Source organism: Numenius arquata, chromosome 9 (assembly GCF_964106895.1).
Source record: "Numenius arquata chromosome 9, bNumArq3.hap1.1, whole genome shotgun sequence".
In the NCBI taxonomy this organism is placed as follows: Eukaryota; Metazoa; Chordata; class Aves; order Charadriiformes; family Scolopacidae; genus Numenius; species Numenius arquata.
This window is the reverse complement of record NC_133584.1, coordinates 8,918,360-8,942,707: the sequence shown is the minus strand read 5'-3', so window position 1 is coordinate 8,942,707 and position 24,348 is coordinate 8,918,360. Positions and strand designations below refer to the sequence as shown.

Below are 24,348 nucleotides of genomic sequence, written 5' to 3'. Positions count from 1 at the left end.
GACATCTTCATGCGTACAATATTCTGAGAGAGAGTATTTTAAAATCATGTTTGACAATTCATTTCATCCAATTGAGCTGGATGGAAATGTTCAGGAATAAACAGATATTTGTTTTACAATCCTAGAGCGTCCTTTTCCAAGAAGCCTGATTAATAGCTTTGAAATAGCATTCGCTGAAATCCCAGAGACAGTAAACAGCTTTGAAAGAGTAATCTTTTAAACTGATGGGGGTAACTAATGGTGCATGTGCAAATGATCATTTCCATAAAATGCAAGTCTGTGTTTAACTAGGTGAACTTCCAAGTGGCTGCCAAACAGTCCACAGTGGCAGCTAATCTGAATCTAGAGTTTGAAACTGTGAGCAGGAAAAAATCCATATGTAGCATCACTAGTTTTCATCACCTTGGGAACAATCCACATGAAGCATGTAGGAGGGGGTGGAGAACAAGCCTGGAGACCTTTCAAAGCACAGTACAAAACAACACTGTGGACCCTCTGTGGAGGCTGAAAATATAGTGGCTGGTGAAGGTTTATTCAACCACCCCACAAGCTGAGTGCTTCATATAAAAGGGAGGTCAGAGGCACGCACTGTGGTTCACCATATGGCCATCCAGGAGAAGAGGACTTGGCATGTCAGTAAGTGCAAATGCTCAGAAGACGCTGGAGCTAAGGGAAAGAAGGGGAAGGGGCAGGGAAAGGGGTTTTGTCTTTCACAATTTTAGCACAGAAAAGACTTGCTGTAGCTATCGTACAGGTCTGTGTACAGCTGTTCTTAAAGTCAGGGCAAAGTTATTCTACTATTATTTTTTTTTCTGAGAAAAAAAACAAGCTTACCTTTTGGTGTGGAAATGTAGACTGGATCATGGCAGTTTCAAAACTGTGTGTTCCCTTGAGCTGTGTCTTCTCCCACAGGGCCTTAAGAACTTGCACAGAATTACTCTGTATGGACAAAGGTTCTGCAAACAAGCTCTGAAGAAAACATTGAAAACAGAATTTCAAGCATTTTTTTACTTGGCTATTAACAAAGAGCATCTTGTTCTTACAGTGGCACAGCCATGCGAATAACCAGGGATTAGTTCATTTCTCTGTAGGGAGTTACGTTGGATCAATATGCGCACAATTAAAGAAATCCTCAAATATTTCATTTCCTCTGGGGCTTTTTTCTTATTGGACATTATATGTCTTTAAAGTCTGTGGCTCACCAAAGATTTTCTATCAACTACAACTATGCATAGCAACTTGCATGTCATTTTTGTATCGAAATGCTAGTTTATCACAGTGTGAGCAGCACTGGCCTCTGTGATCCAGGTGTGGGTCTCAGTGATACGCATCTTTTTGGAAAAGACAGGTCATTTGCAGTTAATGCGAAGAGATGCTGGGCACTGCTGCAGGGTTGTACATGGTTATTTGGACCTGGCTGCAGCTCTTTGTCCTTGCGTGGAAAATAGTAACCGTGCAATGTTTGTGACTGCACCAAACAGACAGCAGGATGCAATGCAGGAAAAATCAACTCCACAGAACAAGTTCAACACAGATTTTGCTGGCAGAGTACAGGAATTTTCAGCCCCTGAACACTCACAAAACAAGATGAAACCTGTGTTGGGTGCTCCCACCTTCAAAACTCCCTATTTCAAGGGACGGCAAGGCCACGACCTTACCCTGCCTTCAATTATTCTAGTATTTCAACAGCATGAAGGTCTTCATTGTATAAACTGCATACAAAGTCAATGTTAGAAGATCACTACTGTGGCTGAGAGAGATTACTATATCTGCTAAATGATCTTGTAATTAAAAAATGCATTTGCATGCAGGAGCCAAGTTAAGAGTACACAAGCAAATCTGATTTTCCGTATTTCAAGTATTTGATTTCGCAATATGAACAATGTCCTTTTAACATAGGTTTCCTGGATGAACATTCCTTCTTCTCTTTCTAAACAGTGAGCCGACAATCCTAATTGCACTGTCTGGCACCTGACTGACACAGACACACTTCAGTCAGACTCAACCAGGAATTTTATCGTGGCTGAGGCAATGCATTTTTTCCAGCTAAGCTGTCAGAAACAGCCAGATCATTTTGTACGAATTAAAAGGCAGAAGCAGTCAGCTCTAGGCAGCCACTGGCATGAGAAAATGGCAGCCCAATTAGTTCGCGTCTGGCAAATTTATGATCAACTCTAGGGAAGGTGTTAGAAAGGGACCCACCAGGCAGCCCTGTGCTCGCTGGTGCCACCACAGCGGCGTGACACTGTCCCGCCTGATGAGGGAAATTAAACCATAAATCATATAGCACTAGAGAATTATTTTAATGCATTAATCTGTGAAACTAAGCATCCTGTCTATCAAATAACCTCTCTAATGCCACCCCTTACTCTATTTTTTTCCTTTTGTTAATTATCACTGAACTGCAAGACAATTTCTCAGATCTCCGCTGACATACGCTTCTCTTCCTACAACTCCTATCCAAGGATTTTGAAACATGATATAACTATTCACTAATATTTTTTAAATTAAATAGAAAGTGGGGTCATGAAGTTAAGGATCTGTTCTGGAGACCTGAGAGAAAAAGTCTCTCCTTCTCATTTTTACTTTAGCAGAATACAATGTCAAATAGAATATGGAGCAACTGGCAAAAAAAAAATGAGTAAAAATACAGTAACTGGTATTGAAATCTTCAGAAACTGTATATTAGTTGTCTGTCTGTGGATCTAGGACAGATCTACAGAAAACTACATTTTTATCACTAGCCCTTCATTTAACTCATTATTAACACACTATAAATACATTTTATATCAAATTTCTCTCTTGTACAATTTCATAAGCTTAAATAACATTATCCAAAGGCTGAATTTAGTGCCCTGTATTTAATTTAATAATAGTTATATATACAGTATTTAAAAGCTTTAGGATTTCAAACAAAAGAAAAACATAAATTATCTGACATTAAACACCATGGTGATGCACAGCAGGCTCAAACGCTCAGTGCAACACAAGAGGAACACTTTTTTTCCATAAAAAAGTATATTAAGTGCTGCGTTTACAGCATGTTTGCAAAGACACAAACTAAACTGCAATGCTTTGAGCCTGGCCCTGGCAGTGTGGGGGGATTCTGCTGGGGCCAGGGGTAGCACTATCACAGCTGGAGCGAACTAGCAAGACTGTAGGGATAAAAGCAAAACTTTGGAAAGAGTAGCTGCAGTGGGATAAATGCAATTACCCAGCCAGGTAATTGCATTCCCATCAGGGAAAGCCATGGGGACCAATGTGCAGAGGGATGGGGAAGGAAAGAAATATTGCCCCCGCAAGCTGGGAACCCTTCGGAGCTAAATAGTCCTGATAAAAGATGGAACTGGCAGGGCCAAATTCAGAGTAATCTGGGAAGAGGTTAAAGAGAGAGGTTTTTCAATGAAAATGTATCAGGAAAAGGCGAGGCACCAGCAATTAAAGGTGGGATCAGGGATTACACATTCATGAACCACAGGCAGAGCAGAGGTCAGTGTGTTAAAATCCAGTGGTGGCTGCACAGCAGCAAGCGAGGTGTGCCAGCCCTGCCACCCGTCTCCTCTGCTTTTGCTCCTTTTTTCTCATTTTTCCATGTTTTGGTACTTTTGTCCATATTTTTCAACATCTGTTTTCCTCTCCCCAGGAATAAAGTGATACCTTCGTAACATAGTTCATTTATTCTCTCTAGGTCCTGTTAAAATTCAACCTCTTTCTTCAGATTCTCATTTACAGAGTAGTCAATCTCCTTTGTTTTCCCCTTTCATCTTGTCTTCTCATTCCTATTTCTGCCTCTGCACTTCTTTGCTTCCTTTGCTCTGCTCTGTCACTGTCCTCTCCTTCCCTGACCAACTCCTACTGACCTGTGTTTTTGAAAAACATTTTTTTGTATTTATTTCTAGGAGCAAACACAGGGAAGAGTGATTTGAGCTGTTAAATTCACAGTATAACTCACTGTGCGTGTTTTAAATTTCAGATAAATCCTTTGTATTTCTAAGGTTCCATTAGGGTGGGATGAACTGCGGTGAATGGCTCTGCATAGGTTAAGAAACTGAACCTTACTATTTTAACGCAAAAGCTATCTGTTTCATCTTGAAGTGTGTACGTAGGATTTTCTCTTACAATTTCAGACTATTTGTAATTTATTAGGAAATTCCACCTATGTCCAAATACTGGACTGTATTTGGAAATGGTATTAAACGTGAGAAAACAGTTTTGGGGTCGGTAGGAGAACAGCACTGATCAGATTGGCAAATCACGCTCAGTTTAAATGTCTGGAGTAAAAGCTCTCGGTGGGTGCTGCACCTCTAACCTCCACCTGCAGCCTCAGGGTTGATTCTGCTTCCCTGAAAATCCACTGCAATGCTCCTGTTTGTTTGCAAGGCACCTGGGACTTACTGGACGTTTTGCCTCCATAAGGCAATATGGTTTGGTCCCACTTTTTTATCCCCAGACTTTGTAATCTCTCCAGACAGTTTGAATTTGTTGTATTTAATAGAAATATAAAAAGTCATAAACTGCAAAATCACTTCAAGCTACTATAAAGACTTTCTGAGAAATCATAAGGGTCACAAAACACTGTGGATTAGAAGCATATTTAAAGAGATTAACCATTGAAACATAATGGTAACAATATAGAGGTGCTACTAATTTGTATTGCACACACCTGCTGAAAGAGGAACATGATATGGATCCACAGCGAAGGCTGCTGGCTGATGAGGGTAAAGCTGGATTTACTGTACAAGCAGTAATGGCCCTTCAGGGGACAGCTGAAGAAGAGCTTTGCTGCGCAACTTCTAACGGTATCTAGAAATAAATATACAGAATATTAGAATCAAGTACATAAAAGAGAGAAACCTCACTGTCCATTATCAGCATACATGCAATCAAGCAGTGCCTGGGCATACATTTCCACTGCGGGGATATCTCAGCCTGGGTCAACTCCTGTAGCATTCAGAAGGGCATTGCGGTGTCTGCGCCCTTAAATTAAAAACAAGCCGTCTGACAGTACCAGAGAAATTTAGTCTCCGGTGCTTTAAATCTTACATAGTAATCATTTACTCCCATATGCGAAAGGTGCAAGACAGCACCCAGTCGGGCTGTTTATCCTCTTCGTTCTTTCTCATGCATTTAGTACCGTGGTTTAGCTTATCAAACCAGACAGACCTGTCAAAACCGTGCATCGCTTATTCTTATTTAAAGTGTTTGTTGGAAAAAACATCCCATATTAGGAAACAGCCATATGGGTCTTGACGTCTATGGGATCCTTGCCGAGACTTTGCGCAGCTGAAAGCCGGTGTCTGTAGGGATGGAGGAGTGTGGCTCCCAGCCAGGAGCGGGCTCATTCAGCCCCGGGTAAAACCTGGGGTACTTCCCCTTTGCAGTGGATCCTCCCCGAGCCAAAAGACGCATAAATTGCTTTACAACACTATTGTGCATGTAACATGTTTGCTGTATAGGTCGTCGTATTAATTCATCGCCAGAAATACCAGTTTCAAAGAAGAGCATTATTGAACATTCACTGAGCCCTGTGTCACTGCAAGGACTGGGGTGACCCGTGCTGCAGGGGCTCCCAGAAGCAGCCTCTCTCCCCGTCCACCGTGGAGCCTCAGCCCAAGCTCAGGTCTGCCTGAACCTGCCCCTGCAGAGATGCTCTGGCTACAGCCTGGCTCCTAGGGGCTCCAGGTCCCACTAACCCCGCTTCTTATCAAGCATCTATACTACAAGTCTGCTGATCATACCCAATTTTCACACACCAAGCCGGGGAGCTGTATGTTTTGAAGCCATTCTCTGAGAGGCACAACACACAAGGGACAGGAATCATTGCTGCTGCCACAGCGTAAGGGACAATGTGACACAGGGACTTGCTCAATTCAGTGCAAGGGCAGCCGCTGGCAGAGCTCACGGGCCACAACTGCCAGCACAACAACAGACCTTGCAGCAAAAAAAAACACTTGGAGAGGAAAAGGCATGGAGCTCCAGGTCCAACAAGGACAAGGAACAGCAGATGCATTCACAGTTACACGCTGGGAAAGGTGGGATATGTCCTTTCACAGCTGTGACTCAGTGTCACCCACTCAACACAAAGGTTTTCTTCAAAAGTGCAATTTGACTCTCACTCGCAGCCCCAGGGCGCTACAGACAGAGAAAGCACCTCCAGTTCTCACTGCTCCGTCAAATACCGACCATTTATGCCATCTGTGATCATGTCATCCGTTGATAAAAATCCCGCAAAGGTTTCCTTTGGGATCAACTGCTCAGAGCAAAAGCTATATGCTACGTAATGTTACCTGACTCTGAACTTCCCATGCTGGTTCTAACTGGAAATGAAGCCCTTGAGATGCACAATTCTGCCTTTGCAAAATATTGACCTTAGACCCTCATTTTCTGTCTTTGGATGACTTCTCATAATGATAACAGCATGTTAGGCATAACCTAATCAGGCTTCTTTATTAACTTAAAATAACAGTATCATTTTATAGTCCCTTTGAACAGGGACAAGTGGATATCCAAGGTGAAAAGGCATGGAAAAAAAGAGACAGAGATCCTTAAAAAATGACCTTGATGGAAAAACAGGAGAGAGCTGCACCTTCTTCACCCAGCTGGAGACTTGAACTTGGAAGAGGCGGGGAACAACCGGTCCCACCAGCAGCTGCTGCCGCCGCCGGACTTGTTTCTGAGCTAAAGGCAGAAATGACAGACAGACAGACAAGCCGTGGCCGATGAGCCCGCTAGACTGATCCATGCAGAAAGCCACCGTTGCTCACCTCTCCTATGGCCCTGTCCTGCCAGCATCTGCAGGGGCAGAGCCAGAGTGGTTTCGAGGGGAAGAGAGAGCAGTGCAGGCTCCCGCGGCGTTGGCCCAGCCAGGTCCCTCCCGCAGCATCCCCAGCATGAATCACGCAGCCGAGAGGGCTGACACAGGGCAGCTGTGCTGGGAGTGTTACTCAGAGTCGCGTGCTATCCTGGTGAGTCAGCGTGCCGTGAAGGTGTAGGAATAAAATGCTGTAAGAAAATACCCTAACTGGAAAAATGACTCGTAACTTTCTAGAAAATGTGGCTAATGGGAGACAGTTTAAATAGCAAAGCCTTCTAGATCTACTGACAATGAGCGGCAGCAACAAGGAAGACTGCTATCAGAAGGCAGCCTATCTGTCCAACAACAGACCTTCTTGAAACACTTGTTTTTAACATTTTTCATTTAATCAAGATATGAAAGCATAGGAGAGAAATGTAATATATTCTTTATTTCACATAAAAACACCACGTATGAGGAATGAGTTTACCACAGGTACAAACGGATGATGATAAGCTTTCAGCAGTAGAAAGCCAGGGCTTAATGTTAAACCAACAAAGATACAAATGCTGCTAAACTGAGGTAACAGTTCTGAAAAGAAAACTAACTTAGCTGCAGATCACAGGTACATCATGCCCATAAGCAACACACTCACCTTAGCAGGAAAAAGATGGGGCATAAAATCCCCTACTCTTGGATTAGTAGCTGTAGGGAAAATTTGAGTTTAATCTAATTACCCAAACCAGTAACCTGCCAGTGTTCACATTCAATATAAAGAGGAGTTTGACAAACTGAAGGGGTTAATTAGAGCCACCCTAAATAAATGCTGGGACATATTAAAGCACAAAATTAAATGACGTCTTCAAGGAGGCTGTTGACAGAATGCTCTCCCAACAGCATGGTCCAAACTAAAGACCCCTGGTTTATGCATCACAGATGCTAACAAAACACTCAACCAGAAGTAGAGGTTTGGCCTTGGTCCATGTATGTGAAAGGTTTAATGCTTCATTATGGGAAATCACTCTGAGCTAAAAGTGACCATAAACCATGTACTGCCACTGCAAAAAGGAGCCAGAAGTCAATGCCTTCCTCTCCAGTGAGTACGGCCATTATTTTTTTCAGTTACAAATGTATGAATTGACAAGAAACTTGGGAGGCATTTAAAGGCCGCAGGCAAAAATTGGAGCGCATTAAACAACCAAGGCAGCAGAGTCCAGAGCTGGATTTCATGTCACCCACAGTAGGTCCACATCAAGCTGATTGAACACCACCTGGGTTTCCCACAGAAGTCATTGCGGCTGTGAGCAGAGGGTTGCAGAGCTGCAGGGTACCAGCCCCTGGTTAGCAATAAAGAAAGGGTGCTCAGTGCTAGGTGGGATTGTGTTTGATGGCATTGTGAAGGAGGTTTGTTGCTGCGGAATGAAAAATTGCAAAGGATATATGCAGAGACACAAAAACCTAACAAATTGCTTAGCAAGACATTGTGGATGACGCAGAGAAAAATTCTGAGGCTGATAGTACACGCCAAAATAAATGTCAGCTGAAGTGCTGGAGTCCATGCTGGCTGAGCACAAAGTTAGTTCCCGGAAAAAAGCAGCATTCATTTGTCAATATCAACTGAAAAAAGCCTCCTACTCAGACAATCTTCAAACCTTTGGTATGAGATGAGCGATTACTCATAGCTATTTCTGCTACATTTGATATTCTGAATTTGGCAATATCTGACAACAAGACAAAGTTTACTATGTGTGTTTTTCAATTGTTCGCAACGAACTACCAGTTTTGACATATAATAGCTAATCTCGGTTTCCCAAAGCCAGTGGAAAGTGGTAATTAAATAATAAACCTGTTCTGATGAGGGCTAAGATGACTCTGATCCATATCTAGCACTGTTACATTGTATTTTGCTCAAGTGCAAGCCAACATGCCAATACCACGGGAAATCATTTTTATGGTCACAGGAGACCTGTAAATAAATAGGCAAAATGAGTTTCTTGTCATCTTCTGGGCGCATTTCAAGAAAACGATGCGGCAGCAAAACATCTACATTGTGCCATTTCATAAAATGTTTAAAATAGGAAAAAAAAAAACAAACCCTGCTCATTTTAATTAATAGCATCAGAGAGTGACCCACAGCATGTGAGATTGGCACAGTGGATGTACCATACGCTGCAGAACAACCAGTGGCCCGGTGTATCACTAACTGCCGCACAGAGACAGATTTCTAGCTAAAAATATGAATTGTAATAGTCACACAGGGCGAGTCATAGTCTTCCAAAATTTGACAGAATCTACCAAAGGTGAAGGAGCAGAACTGAAAGCCCTCCCTTCCTGCAGTCCTGCCCGCTGGAGCACTTCCCACCCAGGAACGTTCCCTTCCGCTCACAAGTAACCAAGAGCTCAAGTGTCTGACCAAAGTTTTCAGACATCTTTAACCACTGCAGCTTTTTCTTTCTAGCATTACAAATAATAAAATAGGTTTAAATGTCGTAAATATTATTCAACAGGTTATCAGAGCCTGTTGTGCTCAAAAATATCCCCCAAAATGTCCATATTATATATGGCAAGTGTTATCCTAACACTGAGCTGTGGTTAGACACTAACTTTTGTATGCTACATTTTCATTTTTTAAGAAGCCAAACCAAAGCACTGAATGTTTCTAGAAATGACAATATTACTCTTTACAAGTATTTTGCCTCTTGTGTAGCGATTTCAATTCAGAGTCTATGAGCAATATGCCACTGCAGCGGAGTAATAACATTCACCAGGGGTTTTGATATTTCTAGTATAATACTGCATTTTTATAATATATTATTCAAGGATCCCAAAGAACCACTACTTAAACCTCAAAGTGTCCATCACAGGAGGTTATTCTTGCTGTACCTTGTAGCAAAGTTAGAAGTGTGGCAGGGTCATTCAGGAGTGAAGTAGGCGTTTAATACCTCCGTGTTTGCACTTGAGCTCAGATACACTTTAATCAAGCATGAAAAGGTGCTTTTTCATGTATCATTGTAGTATTTATGAATTGCATGTACTTACGTACTTGGTATGATATGCAGCTTATGAAGATACATTTTGAGCTTTCCTAAAATACATGTACATCAGTTGGCTGAGCTTTAGGTCAGCTCTGTTGCATACTTTTCTCAGTCCATCATTGCAAGTTATATAAAACACTACGAACCAAGTATCAACCTTGTGTAATCCAGATGGATTTCAGAGGAGTTAAAGCAGAGACAATACGACATAGTAAGACCTGTTCACACCGGCGAGGCTCAAAGGCAGTCATTTCTAAGGAAAACAACCCACAGCATTTGCACTTGGCAACGCACAGCAGCTGACAAAGGGGAATCTGAGGAGCGAGTAGGGATCAGGTCTGTAGGTTTAACTAGAAAAAGGGAGCATATAAACGTTTTTGCTAGAAAGAACAGAAATAAATCACTTGCAGGCTTGAGTTCGTAAAAAAGCTTTGAAGGTGAAAAGAAACCAGTCTAAGCCCATGAAGGCGGAGACAACTTAGTTCCCTGAGTCTCTGTGTAATTCCCTGTGTGGAAACACGTAACCACTCACCCTGACTTCGCCTGGTAAGGAAAGATTAATTTAGCCCCGAGAAACATTCCAGATATCAGCAAGATACAACACACAGGAGATTCGTCTCAACAAAACCTACTTGCTCTGCAACAGCTCCCCCAGCACATGGCACATCTTGGCGAGTGCTGGTAATCCAATGTTGACTAAAGGTCCTTTTGATGTGATTTAAAGCAATGAAGTCCAAATTATGGCAAAGATGGATCTGCAACTCTTTAAAATAATTGGTCAAAAGTATGTAAGGGAGAGAGGAAGGAAAAAATTAACTAATTTCCCTGAGGACATTAAGCCTATTACATTGGTCACATTTAAGCTACACATTTACAGACTGTAGAATCAGCTTTGTAGTTTAAAAACTACTGTCACTTCTAAATGTGGAAAGCAAATTTGAAGCAGGGTGTTTATGCCAATTTCTATTTCACTGAATAACCTTTCCCACCTGACCTAAATTAGGACTTATGGAAACACCATTTCAACCACTAGATCTGTGACTCTAATAGCACTTCTATACTGCATGGGCTCATAGAGGCTTTGGCTGTGGAAAAAGAAAAGGAAACGAAAAAAAAACCACAACAGAGCCAGACTTCTCTTATGACTTTAAGAGTCCTCGCTCTTGGAGCTGGACAATGGATATCATTGTTTTGCTTGGACCAGGAAAATCCCTTGTACGTGTCAACATGTCAAAACATACAGCACGAGGAGGAAAGGGACAGTTCAGGGACAAGACGATATGACACCAGGTTTGTCATCATTGTGGTGTTAACTTAGTATAGGCAGTCACGGGCAAATGCACACATAGCCCCAGTCTGAACGCCAGTCACCCCCGTAGCCGTGCTGCTGTATTATTTGTGTGAAAAATGAGCTTCTCATGCAACCATGAGCTGCAGTCAGTTGAGTTCTGACTCTCTGAAAGTCAACTCTGACTTTCTCAGAGGGAATTACAGCACATTTTGTACACCTTGTAAGCACTCCCTTTGGTAATGGCAGACAAACCAATTTCTCAGCACTTGGGATCTCAGCCTGTGCCCCCATATCCAGGTGGAAAGGTGGCCAGCCTGGATCTAGCCCCCTGCTCAGGAAGAGGCCAGCGCGCTCTGGTGCAAAGCAAGTTTATTAGGTGAGAAGCCTGTGTGTGTTGATGAAAGTTTTGTTTAGGCTAAGCACCAGCTCAGTTAACTCAGCTAAGGAGAAAAGTTCACAGCTCTGTTCCATCTCATTGGCAGCAATTCCCTACTGCTGCTGAGTATCTGGGGCAACACACTGAACAGACAGAACAATTCCTTGTTTTATCCAGTTAATATGAATTATCCCTAGTGATGAGGACCTAAGAGCAAACCTAAGCCAAGACGTTTTAGACCTTTGTCCATCCTTCCACTCAAGCAGTTCCTCATCTCAGCCTCCCCTGGGCATCGTACCCAGCTGTGCATGCATCCTGCTCTCCTGCATCCCTGGCAGCAGCATCTTCTGACGCTTGGGCACATCTTCTCTATAAAGAAGGATGAGTTCTCCTCCTTCCTCAGCCTGGCTTTGCCTTGGCTTTGAAAGAGACTCCAAGTAACAAAAGGAAAGGATTTTAAAACATGAAGAACGTGAAAGGCAACGCAAGGCGCAAAACAACCCCACAGAGTCACCAAATGCCCCAGATGGCAGAGACTGATCGAGATCCCAAGGAAACACTTCTCCAGTCAAGAAAAACTTCTCATCACGTCTTTTGGCAAGTCTCAAAGTTCTAGCAAGAGAATAAGCAACAACTTGTTTTTCCTACAGGAAATAAGAGAATATATGTTGCAATTTTAATGTTCACTACTGGGAAAGTTGTTCCCGGGGAAAAAGAACAAAATATAAACAGAAGAATGTCTGTAGAATTGTTAATTGCTGTTTATTCCATCTTAACATGCTGGGCTAAGCCAGGAGGGCCATAGGCAAGTAGGTAGAGAGGCACTGGTTCTGGGAGCAATTAATGCATTATTAGGTTTACATTGGTAATCCTTTACTATTAAATAAAATCTGTTAATAGGAGTAAAAGTATGCTCATAAATTTCCCAAATAGAATCAAACCCACCCATAAACATGAAACCAGGGAATAAGAAATGGATACAACTTTTTAACTTTCAGTTTTAAACCTTCTTCAGCTTCCTCAGTTTCCTTTGCGTGATCTCTTCAGTCTGGATTACAAATAAGTATGCAAACAATAACTATGTTTATAGGAGAAAAAAAGTAATTTTTAAAGCAACCAGCTTCAAGAAATGCCCATTTATACTTTTTTAACACCACTAGCTTTGCATGCATGCCATAACTCGGTCTAACAGATTTCAGCTCCAGTGAGTTACACAAAAATTAATGGAGAAAGCATGGGGGTCTGGACAGCCACCACAACCCACTCAATACACAGAGTCCAAATCTGAGTGGCAAAAGCCACATTTAAGAACATACAGATTAGCTTGAATTTATAACCCCCTCTATCTTCTTTCCCTTTACCATTGGGGCAAGGAAAAGCCTAAGCCATTTGGGAAGGTACAACAACAAAATATCTCTGCCACATTGTCCCATATTCAGAAACAAAAGTGCATTTACCTTTCCGCTGCCTATATGGATGAGTGATGTGCACAGGAAAGCAGGGTCCTGGAAAAACGTCCCCATTCTGCCACCACCCGGCTCCTCTGTGTCCCAGCTCTGTCCCCCAGCTGCCTCTGCCCAGTGCCCCCAGCCTGGCAGAGGACTGCTGGCTCACCCTGACTGCATGGCGGGCACAGGCAGCTCCTAGAGGAACTGTTAGGTCTGCCCTGAAACCAAGGCAGAACCCTGAACCCAACCCAGAAACTCGGAAGTCAAAGTCATAGAATCATAGAATGGTTTGGGTTGGAACGGACCTTAAAGACCATCAGGTTCCAACCCACCTGCCATAGGCAGGGACAACTTCCACTAGACCAGGTTGCTCAAAGCCCCATCCAGTCTGGTCTTGAACGCCTCCAGGGATGGGGCAGCCACAGCTTCTCTGGGCAACCTGGGTCAGTGACTCACCACCCTCATAGTGAAAAATTTCTTCCTCATAGCTAATCTGAATCTTCCTTCTTCCAGTGTGAAGCCATTACTCCTTCTCCTGTCACTAAATGCCCTTGTAAAAAGTCCCTCTCCAGCTTTCTTGTAGGCCCCCTTCAGATACTGGAAAGCTGCTATAAGGTCTCCCTGGAGCCTTCTCTTCTCCACGCTGAACAACCCCAACTCTCTCAGCCTGTCCTCATAGCAGAGGTGCTCCAGCCCTCTGATCATCTTCATGGCCTTCCTATAGACCCACTCCAAGCCCTCTGGTTTGGCTTTTCCCCCAGGAGATTGATAACACCACCCCACCGTGAATCTCCCAGCTACCAGGTAAAGGGCATCTGGAAACCAGCCTGTTTGAACTGGTGCTTCCAGATTAGGTGTAAAGCGCACATGATTTGCTATTATCACATATGTGAGGGCAGCAAGTTATGAGAGTGTTCCTGTTCCTATTACACTCCCCGCTGGCCTGGGAGTTTCTCCGTGGTCTGCCGACACAGATCACAGCAAGCGCAATGGCCATCCTGTGAGTTAGCACTTCCATTCTCACTGCCAGCCCTCACATTTGGGATGCATTTGAAATACCAGTCCTGTAGAATAAAATGCCAACTAATATTTTTTTTGGCCTAGCAGCAGCAGAGCTGATCTCTGGAAACGCTGGCCTGAGCCTATGAAACTTTGTGGTCCCACTGAAGGAGCAGAGGTCCATCTGTTCCAAATCAACGTTTGGCTTATGGAATGCTGGAATTTATCAGACCGGTGCAGGGGCAAGCACTGCAGGGGAGCAATGAGCTTTTCCATTTACACCATCATATGGTACCCATTATCTCTCAGTACAGCATAAAACATAACAACAACCAGATTTAGGGCCAGTGTACTGCAACCTGTTTCCCCTGCTGCCTCCTCCCTTTTCAACATTCTGTCATTAATCCCATAAAATGCTTGCTGTTTGTATTTCCTCCTGTAGGGCACCAAGGAGCCAGGAGTGACTTGCTACTAATAAAAAGGTTATAATATTTTTCGTTGGATGGCACTGCACTTTGAATATGGCTTCTGTGACCAAGAATGGAATGATGCACTAGATCTCCCTAGGCTCTGTTCTTTTAAAAAGGAGGCTGGGCAGGCTGGAGATGTGCAAATCTTTCAGTATCCTCTACACACGTATATTATCAAATGCTTTCTTTCCAACAGCTCACTTGACACTCAATGCTCTGAGCTGCAGGCATTAATAGTGGCATTTTTATCCCAATTATCTAAAGAGCAAGTAGAACTAGCATGGAAAACAAGGACCTGCCCTCAAGTTATAACCAAATCCAGCAGTCGTACAGGCTTGTGTCTGGGAACCATCTGACACCAGCCACTCCCAGAGGCAGGATACACATGGCCATGTATTTGATCCACCATCACCATTTGATTCACCTCCACCATTTGCCTGGGAAACAAGAAGAGTAAGTCCAAAATCATTCGACATGCAGGGTTCAAGGCGAGACTCAGCGAGGCTAGAGCAGGTGGAGCCTGCCAGCTGCTCAAGAACCCTCTGCTGCATGCAGGGATAATTGGGGCTAAACCAGGTAAAACAGGAATGTCATCTTTCGCTTAAGCCTTTCAAAGCAACCTGCTCAAACCATTGCCAGCTCTGTCTCCCCTGATGGGTACATGAGACCTAGAAAAACAGAAGGCTGAAGGACCTTTCAGAGAGCACCTACTGCAACCAGTGGAGAAACTTCAAATGCAATGTGGGGATCTCAAACACAGGCTCTTGTTCTTCATAGAATCATAGAATGGTTTGTGTTGGAAGGGACCTTAAAGATCATCTAGTTCCAACCACCTGCCCTGATCACGGACACCTCCCACTAGACCACATTGCTCAAAGCCCCATCCAACCTGGCCTTGAACACCTTCAGGGATGGGGCAACCTTCTTAATCACTGTGGACACCAGACACACTGAGGTAGTGGATATCCTGCCCAGCATACGTTGAAAAGTAATAATGAAACTCAGAAGCGTTCAGGAAATTATAGATGCACGAATCTGGGCCACTGACATCCACAAGATCCTGGAGGTATCTATAAGATATAAGATCACAAACCATCTGCAAAATATGGGCTGATGAAAACTACTTTGCTTAGCTCCATGAAAGCTAAAGTGCCTGACAAATATGGTGGCATTTTATTATTTTTTTTTTAGGAAAAGATGCACAGGATTAAGAGGATTAAAGTGATCAACATGACATGAAAGAATGCCTCAAATTGCTTAAGGTATGGCAGAGATGTTAATCTGGGTAAAGTGGTTCAAACTAAGCAAAAACCGAACCAAACCATCAGCCCCAAACTGAAACAAGCTAAAATAAATGGATTTTTGTGGTTTTGGATTACGTCTTTCTGCCCAAGTTTAAATCCCCTCCCTGACTGCAGTGTGTTAGTTCCAAAAGATTCACTTATGCACATACACACATGCATTTGGTAAGCTGTTGTAGTTTGTCTGTTCTTCAAAACACCCTCAACTCGACCATTTTCTTGGACTAAGACATTCTGGCCAACAGCCCAGTCTTAACCCTGCTTCTGCTGTAGGATCATCACCCATTTCACAACTCTCCTGAAGCACATGGAACCAAAAATGGCAAATATTAAGTGAGATAACAGAGCTGAGGACATGTCAATTTTTAGGAGTTTATAGGAGGCAGCTTCAAATTAATTGTCACAGACTGACCATGGATCCACCCTTACAATTCTTAACCAGTATCCCTTTCACAGCTATAAAATCACTCAAGTTAATATTACATAAATTTTGACATATAGTATAAATCAAATGAGCTTATAAATCAACAAGGAGACTGAAAAAAACACACCCTGTAAAGCAAAAATATTTTTTGAGGGCTAATACCTACACAGCAAATGTCTGAATCAATAGCAAAAAATAAAATTTGCAAATCATGGACAACGTTACAGAGCAAGGGATGCAATCAAAGACACACAGGGGACCTGGAGTGGTCATCAGATCTGCCCCCTTGCCCACACTCAGAGTCAAGAGTGCCTATGACGTTGGAGCAGTACAGCTGGCTGATGGTGTAAGGTAAGCTTCAGAAGAAATAAAAATCTTATATTAATCCAACTGATGCATGTAGAAAAAAAACCAGAAATTTTTTAGGGAGCACCAACCCTTCTTAAGATCTGTCAAACCTCGTAGCCTTGCCTTGCCTAGGCCAGCTTGCAGGTTTCTTTAACTTGTTTCTAACCTCCACAGTCGCAAGCTAGAGAGCTTTTTCTGCTTAAGTTTAAGTTGAATCATTTTTATTGGTATTCAAGCTCATTATTTCTTGCCTTGTCCAGCGCGGGCTGTTCCCTTAACTGTCTTGCACATAGCTGGAAATTGTTATCAAGTCCTTCTTCAGTTTTCTCCTACTTCGGTTAAGAAAACAAATTTTCTAGATTTTTCGTCCTTCGGGGGATGTTGGAATGGCAATTCTGACTCAAGCCAGAAAGCCAGTACCAGTACCAGCCAGTACTCAAGCCAGTACCTTACCCTGGTATTAGCTTGCGAAGGGTTAGAGTTGTAAGTGAGGAGCGCAAGAACAGAACCAGCACACAGCAGTAATTTCCCTCCTGCTCTCCTGGTACCTCCATCTGTGGCTCTGGCATTTCCAGAGTCAGGGCTGGTATTATTTTAATAACCCTTGAATGGCTCTAATTCATGAATTTACCTAATCACTTTTGAAGCCAGGTACCCTTTCAGGATACTTCATGTACTGTAGCAATCAGTCTGCCATTTAACCACATGTATCTAATTATGTGTTAAGAGGTGCCTATTTTGTGCATTTTGAATTTGCTTCCTGACAACTTCATTACATGATCTCTAGTGCCTGTATTAGGACAGACAGTGAGCCACCACTCCCAATTGATCTTCTCGGTCATTCATGATATTGCAAATCTCTGTCAGCTGCCTCTTTTCTGCACTGTGGAGCCCCGGTCCATTTTTCTTCAAATGGAGGTCTCTGATTATCCTCTTGCTCCTGCTACAAGTCTACTTTGTCCTTCAAAATCCAGGCTCCAATTAATGCAGACAATGACATGATGATGTCATTTGATGTATCTATTTCTCTTAATAATTCTTCTCTTGTCCATTTCCTTTTTTATCAGCTGCTGAGCACCGAACAATGTCCTCTGCCATTCTGCAAGGCAGTGACTCCGTATTGGGAAAACCTCAGCAGCCTCCTGCTTTCATTCCTACTGCTCTTGGTACTCGTGCCCCAGATCTGGCAAGGCCCATGCACGCAAATTCTGGATGTTCCCAAAGACATTCAACCTGCTTCTGTCCTCACCGGTACATCACCACAGCATCCTTTCAGGATGCTGCCCAGCCTCAGTTTTAAATGATAAGGAATTCACCATGTTGACAGATAGTTTGCCCAAAGGTTAGACATCATCCTCATTAGAAATGCAAGCAGGGCTTTGAATTCTGTTTAAGAAAGCAGAATTTGGTCCCATCATTACTTCGAAATTCTTACAACTGACATTAAAGCTTTGTTGAGCTGTGTGTGAGCTGCTGCTTGAAAGCCCAGGATCAGCATGGCTCTAACGAAAGGGTATGTGGGGAAATTTGCACTCTCCATTACCAGCACACTGCAGTGCTATTTTCTTGCAACATATTCTGCCACTATTTCCTTCAAGTACTCTATTTCATGGGAGATTGCTCTGAAGTGCCTTTCTTTTAATATTTTCCCTGGTTTATATATTAAACTTCCCGTACAACATACTCCTACATAACTCACATAGAATTAGCCAACTATGAATATTAATATTTTCTAACATTTTCTTACTATTTTCTAAACATCTTATTTGAAAAGTAAAACAGACACATTTGAATGGGCCTTTATAGTGTGCAGGAATCACATAAGTCCAATAACTGCAAGGTTTTTGATGGAGTGGTTTATGCAATATCTGAAATATTAACAAAGCTGTCCCCTGCGTAATGAGCCAGACCGCATTTCTTCAAGATGTTTAGAATGAGTCACATAAATCTCCTGTTCTGCACATGTGTCCCTACTCAAAGAATTTCCCTAAGAATGCTAGTTGAGGATTTTCAGGAAATTACAATAGTTTGAATGAATTTAGAAATAGAACATATCATAATAGGTACTTCAGAAAGGAAACTGAGCAATATATTTAAAAGTATTCAATGTATTGTATTTGATTAATGCAAGGTCATAGCATTCAGCACTTCAAAAGCCAGACAGTTCATTCTCATGTTTCCACTGTAATTTTATGAAACAAAAGTTTTATCATTAATTCTACCAAATACCTATTTCAAATAGCAAACCTGGAATTTAAGATATTTAGGAAATTCTTCAGAAACATAAGCTTTAAAAATATATAGCTATATCCCTTTCATGAGTGGAAACTGCTTTTCCACATCCTGACCACTGAAAAAGTAAACAAACAAATATTTTACCAGCATAAGTTGATATTTGTTAGACCTGAGGTTACATCGTATTAGAAGATGATGTTTTAAGCAACTGCAAATTAACTTAAATTATTGAGTCATTTACTCTTTGGAATCACAGTGGCCCACTGATGGGTTGGGCTGTAAGTAGCTCAGGACCACCAGCAAGTGGGTAGATGCACACAAAGCCATATTAAAGGGAGTGACTGCTGCCTGGTGTAAGTGAGAGGCTCACAACCCAACCTAGTTAACTTCAAAGAGGAGCATCAAAGACCCATCTTGCAGTTTATCGCCCACCTCCCCCACAGTCTCACAAACATAGCTTTCTTGTACTTGAAAACAAATACCCGCCCTTGATGAAAGCAGAAAACATTAAACAACCCCAGGGAAGGGATGAGATAGGATCCAACCCAACCCAAAGCACTGGGGATCTCATTCTGTTGTGCTTTTAAGGAGCTTTGCCTCTGGGCTGGAATGTGCTGATCTGAGGGTCCTGACCTGCTTCATTTCTGGTGTATCTTGTGAGTCAATTGATTTAATAATATCATGACAATGAGGAAGGAGACACAGATCTGCTCCAGACCAACCCAGCAAGCCAAGAAGGAGGCTTAAGAATTAGCACATGCCTACCCATATGCCTGCATGGCTGAGTCCAACCCATGGCACGTGGGCTCTGTCGTGCTCAACACCCCATAATAACCCAGCTCCGTAACTTACAGCCTGGAGCTGGGTGACATTCCCCTTGCCTGCCTGCCCGCCCTGCAGATGTGCCCACAGTTATTGCCAGTCCTAGTCAACAGGCACAGTTCTTCAGCTGTGTGACAGGTCCTGACCTTCTCCAGAGATCTCAGGGTTTGTTCCCTATGACAGCCAAAAGGCAACTCTCACATTAACCTTCATGGGAGCCTGGGGTAGGTGAGGGCTGCACTATGTCCCTGAAGGAAAAGATCAACAGTCCTGGAAGTTCTCAAAACACTGCAATTTGTGAATGACATTGTTTTATAAAACTAACGTTCCTCCCTATCCATGAGCTCTGTGCTAAGGGATCTTTGCTATTCATTTGTTTGAACCCCAAGAGGACTTTTGGTGTAGTGTTAAAATTCTCGTAATCAGAAAGGCTCAGACCTCTTACCTTCAATAACACACTGATTGGGGACAGGAATTTTCCTCCCCATCTCCATGACATATGCTTTCACTTTACCCAGGTTTTCCTTCAAGTGCAAGTAGAGCTTGTCCTGGTATTCCACGGGGCACGTCACTGCCTCTGCGCTTCCCTCAAAGGCCTTTTCTTTACTAGATTCTGGCAAAGTTGCTGATTCTGTGTAATCGATACTTTGGTGAGAAACCAAAGAATTTCCCAGTTGCATTGCTTCACTATCAACACTAAAAGGCAATTTGTCATTTTCTTGGCTGATGTAGATCTCGGTGAAGGAGATGCCAGCAGTTATCTCCCCGTTCTCCTCGTCCTGTCCACTCTCCGAGTTTACCCCCTTCATGCGGACTGCATGCAAAGCGAGACTTTTGGACCTGGAAGGCAATTAAGGAAAGGAAAAATGTTTTGGAATAGAGGCAAGACACACAAATCACCCAAACACGTGGTCTTCTAAGTTACCTCTGTGCAGCTGGTTCAGAGAGCTGAACATGGGACTTGCTTAGCCAGAGGCAAGTATCTTTTGGTAAATATGCATTTCAAAAGCAAAACTCAAGCCACAGCTTTAATAAGCAAATGAAACTAAATAATATCCATATATCACAACATCTGCATGCCATGGAGGGAGCTAGTCAACCTATGTGCAAGAGACTTATAACCCCAGGACTGGAGTATATGTTTATTGATCACATCATAAAAATGCCATCCAGCAGCCATTTGACTGAACCAAGATTCAGGCTCCAGTTCTTCATTGCCCTGTACGTATATGCTGAGGATGAAGCTAAGACTCAGTAAGAGTAAGAAGGGTAGAAGTGAAGTGACTGAAAGGGCAAATACTAGAGTAGGAAGAGAAAACCTCTGCTGTGAAGCTGTGGAGCACAGGCAGCCTAAGGCCACCATGGGTGCATGTTGCTATCTGAGCCCATATTGCACCCAGGGTCCCGGTAGAGCTGCATTCATCTCACACAGAGCATGGGCAAAATTGGATTCAAACATTCAATATGTATCGTTAGCAATCACACCCAGGGGAATTCTTTGTATCTTCCCTTCTAGTAATATCTGTATGCAAATATTTTCCTGTCCCTTGCGCTGTTTTAGGGCACAGAAGAGATTCAGTAAATAATTTAGAAAGATCTTATCCAGCCTTTGAATTCAGGGATATGAGACTCAGTCAAAATTAGACTTATGATGCCCATAGCTATCACTCAAATGGACCAATTTCTCAATGTTTGGATAAAGTTTTATTACAAAACTGATATTCATGAAAACCACTCACACATTTTACAGAGCCATACCTGTTAAATCTCATATCCTTCCTTTCTTCTTTAGAAACCTGGCCTAAACTGTATCTCCGCACTGAGCCAGGAGTACTGTTGTCGACATTTATTTTCTCTTCAAAAGCCTGTATTTTAACTTGAAGCTTTTCATCTTCTTCATTCCCATTCATCACAGATTTTAAATCATCCAGTGGTACAGGAGATTCTGTTTCAGTATCATTTTCCGTCCTAAGGAAGTAGAAAGCAGAGATTTAACTCTGGCACACTGCATTCATAGTGATGCTGATGCTGCATTTCTGCCTGTGACCTGTGTTACGTATCTGGTAAAATAATTACGTTTCAGCGGAGATTCTCTTAGAGGTTGATTAATCATTTTCAAAAACATCTTCTAGACCAATGTCTCTGTCAGATGAATCAGAAACATGAAACAACTGTGACAACAGTGGATTAGAAACTGATTGTGCTGTATCTGCAGAAGCAAAACCCAACTCTTTCACTGATAGTCCCATAGCAAAGTTTTTCAACTGAATTTAAACCATTCTCTCAAGCTTGCTAAACAGTGACTTATTACATTATTTTCATAAACCAAAAGTAGAGCTAATTGCAGAGTTTATAGAAGTCTGTGGTTTTAAAGGTTTGACAAAAGTACATTCGGTTCTTGTACTCTTGAGCAAGAAAAATTTCTTTTAAAACTCAGTACATGGACAGAAACAGGCTTGGGAAAAGTTCTAAGCAATGTGACTGAAGTTCAGCAAAAGAGAAAGAGAAAATGAAGAGTTAAAATGAACTTGTAGGACTGCAGGACAAGCTGTTTTATTTTAAATTTGATTGTTATGTTAGTCTTAGAATATATAAACTTATGCAAAATTCAAAGATAAATTTAAAATAAATTGAAGGGAAGCTGTTAATCTTAAAGGACAAAAAGAAATTTGCTGCCAAATATACTGCTGGTTAAAATTTGCTTTCTAGTGATGAAAATATCCTCTGACCAGTGAAAAATGTTGTCTTCACTGGAAACCCAGCAGTGCTGCCACAGGGGCAGTAATTGCTACCAGCCAAAGCCAGAGGGCCCAGTGGCAACCCTCTACAGAAGGATGAAGGATGAAGGACCCCCCACCCCAACCCAGGGTAAGGGAAGGCACATTGATGTCACACTGATGTCACTCTCTGCCCCAAGTGCAGCCGTTTCTGTGCCCAAAACCAGGTTTCCCAGATTAATGTTTTCAGTCTGAGCACTGGATTCCCCAAAACAGGGCTCCTGAAAACAGTTTGCTGGGTTCCTAACACAGCTCACAGCCCGTGGCAAGACTCAGCTCCTCCAAATATTGGGCCATTTGCCAGAAACCTAATCCTCAGGTGTCCACACCCTCCCATGAAGATGCCGCGTGGCCTTTATGCAGCAGCAGCAGGACTGGATTTCCCAGGGGACCAACTGCACACTGTGGCAAAAGCACTGTTGCTCCTTCCCCTCTTCAGGGAGGTGCCTTCTGCCGGGTATTTATATGTTCCCATCTGACTCCTGCAACTATGGAGTAACTGGACCAAAAAATCATGAAGGCAATACAATCAGAAATCTCTAAAAGAATTAAAGGGTATTTGATAGTATTTACTCTTTAAACTCTACCCACAGCTCCAAAACAAGCTCATTTTGCTTCTGACCATTTCTTTGGGTTGTTTTTTTCCCGAAGAGCAAACATTTGAATAACTAAATCTGTAAAATATGGATATGGAAAGCCACAAATAAGAGTTTTAACACAGCACTTTCAAAGCAGCAGAGTCATGCTCACAGTCGGGAAGCCTGTTAAAAACTCCCAAATACTGCAAATTACCAATTGTGGAAACAAAAAAGCCTGTTTAAAAAAAAAAACAACCACAAATACTGCATCACAAAATGCACTTTTTCATTTGTTTTGATAAAGGCAGTTCAGGATATTTCTCAGGAGAGTTGGCAAGTTTTGTCTTGTTTTGTTTTTAATTTAGGCAAGATCTCATAATACATTAACACTGCAGAACACTTTGAAAAAAAATTATTCTTCTGTAATAAAGAACCTTGGTATGACCTTTACTAACAAGTCTTTCTGGAGATGTGGGACAAGATTTAATTTATTAGAAAGCTGTCACTCCAACATAGCTCTCAACACTGCTCCCATTGTGGGAACTAAGCACTAAGAAAAATGTCTGTTACATACGTATATATGTATAAAGCCCTCTGGCTACAGAGAGGGGATTGATGGACTGATGGGGTTTATGAATGACAGACCCAAACCAGCAAGCCTCGATGATGTTTAGCAATAAAAATAGCCTTTTATAACAGCACCCTTTTGTCCAGCATTTTCCTCTGATGGTTTTGTGAAGGAAACAGAAAAAAAAACGCTTCTGCTAAAGGAATGTGTTAATGAATCCTATTCACCATACGGAAAGCAGCAGCAAGTCAGTAAATACAGGGCTCATCACTGCCTGGTGCTCCTCAGACCCTGCAGGTTCCCATGATTTCAGAGTGACTGTGATCACTGTGGGAGGGAGGCAGAGGGCTCAGCCCTGGGCATGCCCCCAGGGGACCACTTGCTCTCACGTGTACCCACTTTACACTCGCATCAATTCCCAGGAAGCCAAAAGCACATACCCCAAGTGAAACATTCAGTGAAGCCTCCACCCCACACCCAACAGGACGCTTGGCAGGCTGTCCTGTTGGCCTCCCCTTCCAGCAACAGTAAAATAAACTATTGTTTGAAATCTTGGCAAGAGACATTAGGTACATTGCTGAGGTTGCTGGAGCAGGATCAGCTTACACCAATGCTCAGGCTGTTTTGGAGAGGAAAAGGGTGCACAAACCTATTGAGAAATCATAAGGACTCGGCTTGCAAAGATGGTGCTATGCTCCTTACTGTTTCACCACTTTTAGATTCTCTGTGGAAAGAGATCTAAACATACAGGTCAGCAAGTCAAGAGTGATAGATTAATTTGAAGAGCATTTCTCCAGACCACCAGCACCATTATCAACACCACCAGTCAGGTAATTAAAACGGGAAAAAGAGCATACACACAGAGAAATTGCTGAAAATACAC

At 42.5% G+C, this 24,348-nt stretch overlaps 1 protein-coding gene across 2 annotated transcripts in view; it reads right to left on the bottom strand.

The window, feature by feature from the left end:
• The window catches only part of VEPH1 (ventricular zone expressed PH domain containing 1), an 81,345-nt gene that overhangs the window by 21,504 nt on the left and 35,493 nt on the right, over window positions 1-24,348 (bottom strand). Inside the window, exons 7-10 of one of the 2 annotated variants that reach the window (XM_074153717.1) lie at window positions 21,301-21,510; window positions 19,988-20,382; window positions 4,664-4,803; window positions 835-969 (exon numbers count right to left, since the gene is read on the bottom strand). In XM_074153717.1, the coding sequence (XP_074009818.1) occupies window positions 835-969; window positions 4,664-4,803; window positions 19,988-20,382; window positions 21,301-21,510 (880 nt within the window). The remainder of the gene's footprint in view (window positions 1-834; window positions 970-4,663; window positions 4,804-19,987; window positions 20,383-21,300; window positions 21,511-24,348) is intronic. The other variant, XM_074153718.1, reaches the window with a different exon arrangement.